The sequence below is a fragment of the Streptopelia decaocto genome (assembly GCF_964273445.1).
Source record: "Streptopelia decaocto genome assembly, chromosome: 3".
NCBI lineage: Eukaryota > Metazoa > Chordata > Aves > Columbiformes > Columbidae > Streptopelia > Streptopelia decaocto.
This window is the reverse complement of record NC_138656.1, coordinates 109,117,957-109,128,095: the sequence shown is the minus strand read 5'-3', so window position 1 is coordinate 109,128,095 and position 10,139 is coordinate 109,117,957. Positions and strand designations below refer to the sequence as shown.

General features: G+C 39.6%; 1 protein-coding gene across 1 annotated transcript in view; it reads left to right on the top strand.

The window, feature by feature from the left end:
* Positions 1–14: 14 nt before the first annotated feature.
* Positions 15–10,139, top strand: part of SMC6 (structural maintenance of chromosomes 6) — a 35,426-nt gene continuing 25,301 nt past the window's right edge. The window contains exons 1-7 of the mRNA XM_082048265.1: positions 15–150; positions 2,377–2,529; positions 4,889–5,037; positions 5,887–6,004; positions 6,879–6,984; positions 9,093–9,229; positions 9,782–9,843. Of these exons, the coding sequence (XP_081904391.1) occupies positions 4,894–5,037; positions 5,887–6,004; positions 6,879–6,984; positions 9,093–9,229; positions 9,782–9,843 (567 nt within the window). The 5' untranslated portion in view covers positions 15–150; positions 2,377–2,529; positions 4,889–4,893. The remainder of the gene's footprint in view (positions 151–2,376; positions 2,530–4,888; positions 5,038–5,886; positions 6,005–6,878; positions 6,985–9,092; positions 9,230–9,781; positions 9,844–10,139) is intronic.

Genomic DNA, 10,139 nt, shown 5'->3' with positions numbered 1-10,139 from the left:
CGCAGGCGCCGCGCCCCTGGCGGCTCTTCCGTGTGCACCCGGGTGGCCGCACCGCTCCTCGGTCCGACCTGCTCGCTGCGCGGGGTTCGGGGCTGCCCGCGTCTGGGCTTGCGGCCGTTGTAACGGCCTGGGCGGTGGCGTTGAGGAGAGGTAGGGTGAGGGCGGGCCTGGTGGCTGGTGCCGCGGCGACCGGCCGCGCTTCTGCTGTCTGGAAGTGGGGGGCGGCCGGGAGGAGCGGAGCTTGGTCAGTCGCAGGGGAGCGGAGTTTCCCGCCCCTGCCCCGGCGGGTTGTGTCAGGGCAGTGCCGGGTCGGGCTGGGCTGGGAGCCCCGTGCCCCGCTAGGGCGGCTTTGGCAGGTGTTTCTGAGACGTGCGTTAGTACCGGAACCGGCTGTTACTGCCCGCTTTTCAGCGTGGTTGCCCTGCCCGGTTTGAGGGCTCCCCGCCGGGTGCCCGGCTTTGCCCGCTGGCAGGCGGTGCTGCGAAGGCGGGCGGAGCGGGGAAGGAGCCGGGAGCGGCTGCCGGCCGGGCCTGCCAGTCGCGGGGGGACCCGTGTCGCTCTCTGGGACGCGAGTGAATCCAGCCGGATTCGGAAAAGGTGTTAGGCTAAGGAGCAAATAACTGTGGTACCGACGGGGCGAGTGGGGGAATTTCAGGCCCCTCTCTGTGAGGCTGCTGCTGTTTGTCAGGCAGCGCTTTCCCAGGGCCTCGATAGGAGAGCGTAGGCAGTGGCTGTGAATGTATTTGGAGGGGGATCAGAGTCATGTAATCTAACATGGAACACCTAGCTCTGAAAGCCCCTAAAAATATACGGCACTCCGCTGCTGTGTATGAAGCTGGGCTTCTGACTTCGATTCTCTCAAACCTTTGGAGTGCAACAGATTGTGACTGTTCCCTTTGCTGTTGTAAACCACTAGACTTAATTTTTTAATTGTTTATAACTATCTTTGCTTCTGTTTAAACAAATACTGTGTACTGTATGTCAGCAGAAGACCATAACTATTTTTCCTCTTCTACTACCTTTTGCCTTCCCTTCTTCCTATATCTTGCATTCTTCCCACCATAGACCTCTGATGTCTTTTCTCTACCTTTGTTTTGCAGACTGGACAAAAGGGAGTCTGGGTTGTAGCTGGTCTGGGTTCAGAGTGGTTGAAGTGGATGTTTTCAGTGGCAGCTTCTTCCTGTGTTACATGGACACCAGGTCAACACCAGGCTGCTAGAAAGGCAGTGGAGTAGTGTTGGTGGCAGTAGGTTGGTTGTGTCTGCTCTGGATGAGGCTGACTGTGACCGGACAGGAGAGGAAAGGGGAAAACAGTTGTAGAACTGCATTGCAATGGGAACTGTGGGAAGAGATGTCATTGGTGAACTTGGAACATGGATGTTGTTTCTCAAGTCATAAAGTGAGAGGAAGTGGCCTCAAGTTGCACCAGGGAAGGTTCAGATTGGATACTAGGAAAAACACAGAGCAGGTTGTCAGGCATTGGAAGAGGCTGCCCAGGGAAGTGGTGGAGTCATCATCCCTGGAGGGGTTTAAAAGACCTGTAGATATGGCGCTTAGGGACATGGTTTAGAGGGGACTCAGCAGTGCTAGGTTAGTGGTTGGACCCGTTGATCTTAAAGGTCTTTTCCAACCAAAATCATTCTATGATTCTATGTAGTGTTGCACATTTTAATAACCTTCAGGTAGGTCATATCAGGTGCTTTTCCTTTGCCTTGAATAGTTGTTCCCAAACTGTTGTTAAAGTTACGGTAAGTAGTGCTGAGACTGAAATAAACTATTTTTTTTTAATTAAAAACTTAATGAAGAGAATTATAGGTGTCTTGGTGTAAGAGTTTTGGGAGCAGTTAATATTTGAAAAAATGAACTTTTTCTGTCAAAAGTATCAGGGTGATATAAGGTAGCAGTCACATGTGTGTTATTTTCTGTGTTTGTTTTTTTTTTTTTTTTAACGTTGATTATTTCTTCCTTTTAAAGCTTTCTTTCTTGTCAAGTCTTATTAGTGGATCCCTTGTTGCTGCAGTCAGTTTCTCTTTCCTTCAGGCTTTTTTTATGCTCTATGGAGGTATTATATCCCCTGGTACTTGTCATAATTTCTAAGGCTACTTCAGTAAAGTTTATTTGCAGTTCCAATTAAGTTTTGTTTGCAATACCAGCTCTTCAAGAGTTCCAGGGTACAGACTATTCGGTCCTTTGACTTTGTCATGCTTAGATTACACTAGTGAGTTTTCTTCTATGTTATTTTGTTCTGTTTTCCACTCCTACATTCTCTTTTTCTTAAATGTCCGCATGTTATAACGATGGAACTCATAGCCCTGATCGTTAGGTTGGACATTAATAATAACAACATTTAAATCTTGTGGTTTTTCTTTTTTCTAGAGAGAGATTTCAATGGAAGAGCAGATTGAATGAACGCGTATCTTCCTGATTGGGTGATGGATAAAGTCTAAGACCATACAAGCGACTCTTTCTCAGCCTGACATAAAGCATAAAGACATGTTAATGTAGGAAACTGGAAGTAACATACAAAAAGTATGTAGCTGAATCATGAAGTATATTTGCTTCTTGGTTTCTCTGTGTATGGCATTAAACTACATAACATAAAATGGAAATTACATATTCCCTATAAATACTTAATGGATATAATCCAGTATTTGATCTGAAATTCCAGTCATACGAAATTATTGCAAGAATGTCAGATGATAAGTTCATTGTATTTCTTCATTTGCTTTGAATTTTGGTCATTGCACTTAACAGAAAGAGATGCATGTTATTTTTTCTTTACCATTTAGATAATATGTCATAGAAAACTGAGTGCATTATCACAGTATCACAGTATGTTTGGGATTGGAAGGGACCTCAAGAGATCATCTAGTCCAATCCCCCTGCTGGAGCAGGAACGCCTAGGTGAGGTCGCACAGAAACATGTCCAGGCGGGTGTTGAATATCTCCAGAGAAGGAGACTCCACAGCCTCCCTGGGCAGCCTGTTCCAGTGTCTGTCACCCTTACTGAGAAGTTTTTTCTCAAATTTAAGTGGAACCTCTTGTGTTCCAGCTTGATCCCATTACCCCTTGTCCTATCATTGTTTGCCGCCAAGAAGAGCCTGGCTCCATCCTCGTGGCACTCACCCTTTATATATTTATAAACATTAATAAGGTCACCCCTCAGTCTCCTCTTCTCCAAACTAAAGAGACCCAGCTCCCTCAGCCTTTCTTCATAAGGGACATGCTCCACTCCCTTCATCATCTTTGTTGCCCTATGCTGGACCCTCTCCAGCAGTTCCTTGTCCTTCTTGAACTGAGGGGCCCAGAACTGGCAGTCTGTTTTATAAATCAGACAGTCTATTTTATAAAACAGTCAACGCATATCTAGAATAGAAATTAAATACTTTTTGTGATTATATAACAATTTTTAAAGTCTGTGGTGGTGTTTCGTGCAATAAATGCTGTTGTTGGTGATGCTTGGTAGTATGAACTATCTGTACTTCGGCCAGTTGAAATCAGGATGAAGTTTGACCAGAACATTAATCTGGCACAAGTAAAAGAAGCTGCTCAACAAAGCACTCTTTTTCCACAACGGCTCAAACATACAGATCTGCATGGTGGAAGAGTATCTAATTTAAAAAGAAAACCATCAAATTTTTTTTTTTTTTTTTTAATAAATGAACTCAGCCTTCTCTTAGGCCATATGGTGTGCAGTGATCTTTCTATAGCAGTGAATATTAATTACATTTAGTGCCTCTGAGGTGCATTTCAGTTCATTGCCATCTTTCCTAGAAGGGAGATCTAGGTTAAATTCTAGTAAAGAAGGTTAAGTAGGAGAACATACTCCATTTCAGAAACTTTTTAATGTCAGAAAACTAGGAAGCTGATATCAGTTTTAGCCTATTTTGGACAGTTACCAGTAAGTGACTTAAATACTGGCAAATAAAAAGATTGCTTTTGTATAAACATTAACTTGCTTCTACTTTGGGCAAAAGTGTATGAATTTTCATCTTTTGTGTAGTGCTTTGGGACTCTAGGTATGAAGAATGTAATATGTACTTTTGGCTAATAAAAACCATGCCCTAAGGTCACAGGTATGAAAAAAGCGAGGTTTTGACTGATCTTGATATCTGTTTTTTTTTTGTTTCATGTGACTTTAGTAGGCCTTGTTACTTTTGCAAGGTTCATTTCTGACCAGTAATATTAGTTCAGGAAGTCTGTGAATTATTTATACGTTTGTAGAGCAAATATATGTGTATATTTTCTACATAGAGGATTGTTATCCTTCATTAGCAATATTACAGCATTTTGTTTACTGTTATTCCATTACACTGCCTCACAAAAACAGGGTGGCTGTATGCAAGAAACAGCACAGGAACAATGCTATGAATCTAAATTTTCCTTTATTTCTACTTCTGTGTCTTCTGCATGTTAATTTTCTAGCCATTTGTCAACCACATATAATTAATATATTTTATTTTTGGCTGTGCAGCTCACTTTCATCAAATCTGGATGGCTGGTGATGATCATAGTGTGATAGTTACATACTTCTTGCAGCTTAATTTTCAACTCCATTACTAACTGAAATCAGTTTTGGTAAATATCCCAAGTCCAGTATAACAAGGAAAACAGAATCAAGTTTGATTTTGTTTTTAGTCAACAAACAAATTCAGCTTGATTAGAATAATTGTTTCTTTTGTTCTAACACAGCTTCTTCATAGTAAGCTTAGGCTTAAATTCAGTGAGATTTCAGTTCCAAAAAATATTTGTTTGTTGCAATGTTTGCTTTGATCTTAAAGTTTCTTTTACCAAAGTAAATACATTGGTGTGTCTGTGCTATGGTCTGTAGATATGTTTTCATGTAGAAGACTGAAACCTACAGTCTTTCACTACTTCTGTTTTTCAGTAGTCATGGGTAAGAGAAAGGAAGAAAGTATTTCAAAGCCTGGATCCCAAAAAAGACTGAGACAAGAATACACAAATGAACACAGCGATGAGTCTAATGACGAAGAAAATTCTGCGTCATTAGCTGATAGTAGTTTCTCTTTACTCTCGGTAAGTTGTTTAAAAAGTTTTGGGGAGGAAGATATAAGAAAAACTTGATATAAAAAGGTTCTGTGACTTTGGTTGATGTTGAAATGTCATTTCGGCTTGCATGTAGGCTTCAGTAGAACCAATATAAAAGAAACAACAGGTAGTGACTGGACTTCTGTATGAGTTCATTCCTACCTTGTTTCTTTAGGGTTATCTAGTTATAACCGTTGATCATAAAATAACAGTATTTTGGTTTTATAGAATGAATACTACAGTAGTTGTCAAATAACGGAATAAAGGAATCATATTTGGTTTGATACAAATATGGTATATGTGGTTTATGGTTGTAGTAGAAGCAGGGAAAATACTTAGAAAAAAAGTTATATACTAAAAGAAGTACCAAACACATTTGTTTTGCATAGTTGGCACTTTGAAGTATCTAAAAAAAAAATCTAGTGTTTGAAATGCTGTCCCACTTTCAGTTTCATTTCTCCCTTCCTGATCTGATTTAATTTCCCTTGTTCTAAGCTGTGCTAAGAATTCTTGCAAATAGTATTATTCAAGTAACAATCTTTCTATGATACACTTTATTGCTGCTCTGACAACTATATAGAACCTATGATCTTAATATTTTATATGGGGTTAATTGTAAGTTAATTATGGGGAGAACTGAAAGTTACTGTGGGTGAGTGATCAGCTTTGGCAAGGAACTTTTCATAGTGTCATGAAAGCCTTTGTATTTCCTTGTAGGTTGTAACCGTTAGTGTTTTATATGGTACTGTCATTTGAATTCTCATTATATTTAAAATAGATAAACTGTATCTCATTAAAATGCATACTAACCACCAGTTTTAATTGTTAATTCTTTAGAGTGTAGGGGAAGTTGGGATAATTGAAAGTATCCAGCTGAAGAACTTCATGTGCCATTCAATGTTGGGGCCTTTTCAGTTTGGATCAAATCTCAATTTTGTTGTTGGAAACAATGGAAGTAAGTATTAATCGTATCATTTCTTTGTCAAAGAACACATTTGTTAATACATTAGGAGATGTAATTTTTATTTGAAAAAGAATTGCTAGCCATCTGTTGGGAATGGAGATGGATTCACTTTTGGACTTGGGAACCAGACAGGTCTATCCCAGTAGTTCAAGGCTGGTGAGAAAGTTAGATCTTAAATTTGGATTGTTGTGAAAGATGATGTGAAAACAAATCTTCATAGCTAAATTGTACGTAAATTTATATTTAAGCTAAATGTACTCATATGTTCATTATTAGATGCACAGTAATCGTCCAAGTATATGTCATGTAGGAACTGTTATAGGAGAAGAAAGTGATCCTTATTTATGCAAGTTTCCTTCTTTTGGAGAGAGAATTTCAAAAATCAGACATAAATTTTGAATGAGAGCTTAAAACCTTTCAGATAATTGTATAAATGGAATGTGAATTTGATTTCTTATGATGTATATGTGTTTTCTCTGTGTTTGTAAGGGACGGGAGGTTCTTTCCTCCTGAGATTGGACATCTCATTGAATGCAAATTGCTAAATAGAAGTAACAAGTTTGGCTCAGCATGGTTGATTGGTTTGTTTGGGGATTTTTGGTTGGTTGGGGGTTTTTTTTGTTTGTTTGTTTTTTCTTTTTTGTTTGTTTTCTGTTTGTGTGTCCTTTTTTTTTTTTTTTTTAGGGGGAACCTTGGAAGTGGCATACGTCTTTCTAGAGTTATTGCTATTTTATATGTTGGTTCAAAGAAGACAGAATCTGTACATGAATACATAAGCAGTCAAACAAAGATTTGTAGTATGAGTGAACTGGATAAAGAGTTGCTAGAACTTCTTTTTAGAAAAATTTCAATGCTTCTGTTACAGGTGGAAAAAGTTCTGTGTTAACTGCTCTTATTGTTGGACTTGGTGGAAAAGCCACTGCAACTAATAGAGGTTCCTCATTAAAAATGTTTGTACGAGACGGAGAGAAGTAAGTAAAATGTTTTTTTAGTATTAAGGTTCAACATGTTGTTTAGTGATTGTGATTCAGGTTAGCTGGTCAGTTTTCTGTTTACCTTTGGTTTTCCCTGTTCTTTTGTTGGATCTACCAGATTTGAATAGAAAGCATAACACTGAAGAGACCATATTTCAACAACAACAAAAAAACAAAACTAGAAACTAAAACCACATCAGATATTTTACCAGTAATTTACCAGTAGGATACTGTTATCTCTGAACTAGCTAATGCAGTGGTATGTCCTGTGTATTGTCCAGTTCTTGTGTATCACTTTCTATGATGTACTTGAATACCCTACAGAAGAACTGAGTTTGTTAGGAAAAAAGAATAGAAACCTAGTTATAATTGTTCTCTGAGCAATGATGTTAATTCTTTTTCTGTCTTTCTGATGACATGAATGAATATATAATATAAAGACCCTGGCATACAGGTGGATTATTAAACATGCAGGAAGTGGATTCATGTCTGTTGCAAGAGTGATGATAACATGTTCAGGGGAATCAATTAAAATATAGGAGATAAGGTTTAAAAGTTTACATTTACCTAAAGCTGTAACTAAGAGCCCCAGGCTTTTCCTTTCAGAGGTATTTGGAGTAAAATTGTTGGCAGTACCTGCCTTATGTATAATAACTTAATGTTTCAGCATTCACTTGAGAAACAGGAGATAGAAATTCAGAATTGAAACCACATCTCATCTATTCTAGAACACCTTAAGCATTCTGCTGTGTGTTACTTTGGTTAGAGATGGCTGTAGAAGCTAAGCAATTGTTTTCTACAAAAGACAGTTTGGGGAGAGGACAACAGCCAAAAAGCAGCTTGATTCCACAGCCTAGTGATGGGGGTGCTCAGATGGGAAGGGAAGATGGGGAAATCTGTTCTCACAACTATTTGCTTTTTGGCTCATGATTTATCTGAAGCATAGAGAAAGTGCAGGCAGGTCAGATGGAAGCCTTTCTGGCCATATGTCTCCAATGCTGTTTTGACTCACACAACATAACTTTAGAATCATGAAATCTTTGGAAAGGACCTTTAATATAAATGAGTCCAACCATTAATCTGACACTGCCAAGTCCACCACTAAGCCATGTGCCCGAGGACCTCATCTACACATCTTTTAAACACCTCCACGGATGATGACGACTCAACCGCCTCCCTGGGCAGTGCTTCACAACCCTTTCTGTGAAGGAATTTTCCTAATGTCCAATCTAAACCTTCTCTGGTGCAACTTGAGGCTATTTCCTCTCTTGGGAGAAGAGACCAACACCTTCCATGCTACAAAAGGTAGTTGCAGACAGAGATAAGGTCTCCCTTCAGCCTCCTTTTCTCCAGGCTAAACAGCCCCAGTTCCCTCAGCTGCTCCTCATCAGACTTGTGCTCCAGACCCCTCACCAGCTTCATTCCCCTTCTCTGAACTCTCCCCAGCACCTCAATGTCTTTCCTGTAGTGAGGGGCCCAAAACTAAACTCAGTATTCAAGGTGTGGCATCACCAGCACCCAGTACACAATCACCTCTCTAGTCCTGCTGGCCACACTGTTCCTGATACAAGCCAGGATGCTGTTGGCCTTCTTGGCCACCAGGACACACTGCTGGCTTATGTTCAGCCGCCTGTCAGTCAGCACCCCCAGATCTCTTTCTGCCAGGCAGCTTCCCAGCCACTCTTTTCCCAGCCTTTAGCCCTACTTGGGGTTGTTGTGACTCAAGTGCAGAACCTGGCACTTGGCCTTGTTGAACCTCATACAACTGGCCTCAGCCCAACGATCCATCTGGTCCAGATCCCTCTGTGTGGCCTTCCTACCCTCCAGCAGATCAACACTCTCACTCAATTTACTGAGGGTGCACTCTATCCTCTCATCTAGATCATTGATAAAGAGGTTAAACAGAACTGGCCCCAGTCCTGAGCCCTGGGGAACAGCAGTCGTGACCAGCTGCCAACTGGATTTAACTCTGTTTACCACAACTCTGTGTGACTTGTACAGACATGACAATTTTTTGTGGAAAATTAGACTGTTATGATTTTTAATTTTTTTAGATTTGGAACTAATTCTAGTTGTCTTTTTTTTTTATTACTTTTATTTTCTAGTTCTGCAGATATTTCCATAACACTGCGAAACCAAGGTAGAGATGCATATAAACCAGAAGTGTATGGTGACTCTATTATTGTGAGTCAGCACATTAACCTGGATGGAAGCAGAAGTTATAGACTGAAAAGCAAATCTGGTTGGTGGTAGTTTGTTTTGCTCTCAGTATTAGCTCTTTAAATGTTTTCGTTGCTTTAAATGACTTCATATTAGTAAAGGATAATGTTTCTCATTTCATTAATCATTCAAGGATGATGGCCTTTTTGTGATTACCTTAGATTAAGACTATTTTAACATGTCAAAAGCAATTGTGACAGGATCTGTATGGTGTAGAGTCATACACTATTTGTCTTTATGAAAATCTTCTAGTGTGATGAAGCTGAACATAGTTTTCAGTCTTCTGTAGTTTTTGTGGAATTTGCTGATTCATGTAAATTCTGTCACAGAGGGTTTATGAGGCAAGGAGGAACTGTGATTAGATGTCTTTCTCTACAAATGTAAATACATTGGAAAGATTAAAAAAAACCAACCAACCAGTGTTTCTTGTTTAGAACTAAATTTGTGTTACAAAAATACTAATCTCATTTTTTTACATTTACTAAGAACCACTAGGTTGAACAAAAGTCTAGGGCATCGTATGTCTCTTTAATTTGGACCTATTGGTATTTTTCCTTCTCTTTTTCTCCATTAGGGACCTTAGTTTCTTCAAAGAAAGAGGAACTCGTAGGAATACTGGATCACTTTAATATACAGGTAATTATTACAGTGTTTAAATTCTGTGGAGTTTAAGACATCAGCATGTGATGTTATGATTCTTCAAATAAAAAGCAATGTTCCGTTTTCGTTAAATGAGAGAAGTCCACCTCTGCTGTTGCAGAAATTTGGTGGCGAAAGTTTTTGCTGCTTGAATAATTAAGGAATGGTAGTGCACATGAAGTTTAAAATATTCAACATATTCAGCCTTTCAAATGATAGAAACTTCTGTTAGCGTGGATTGATTTTATTTTGTGGAAACTTCCATAAGAATATACAGGGCAATTCATTGCATT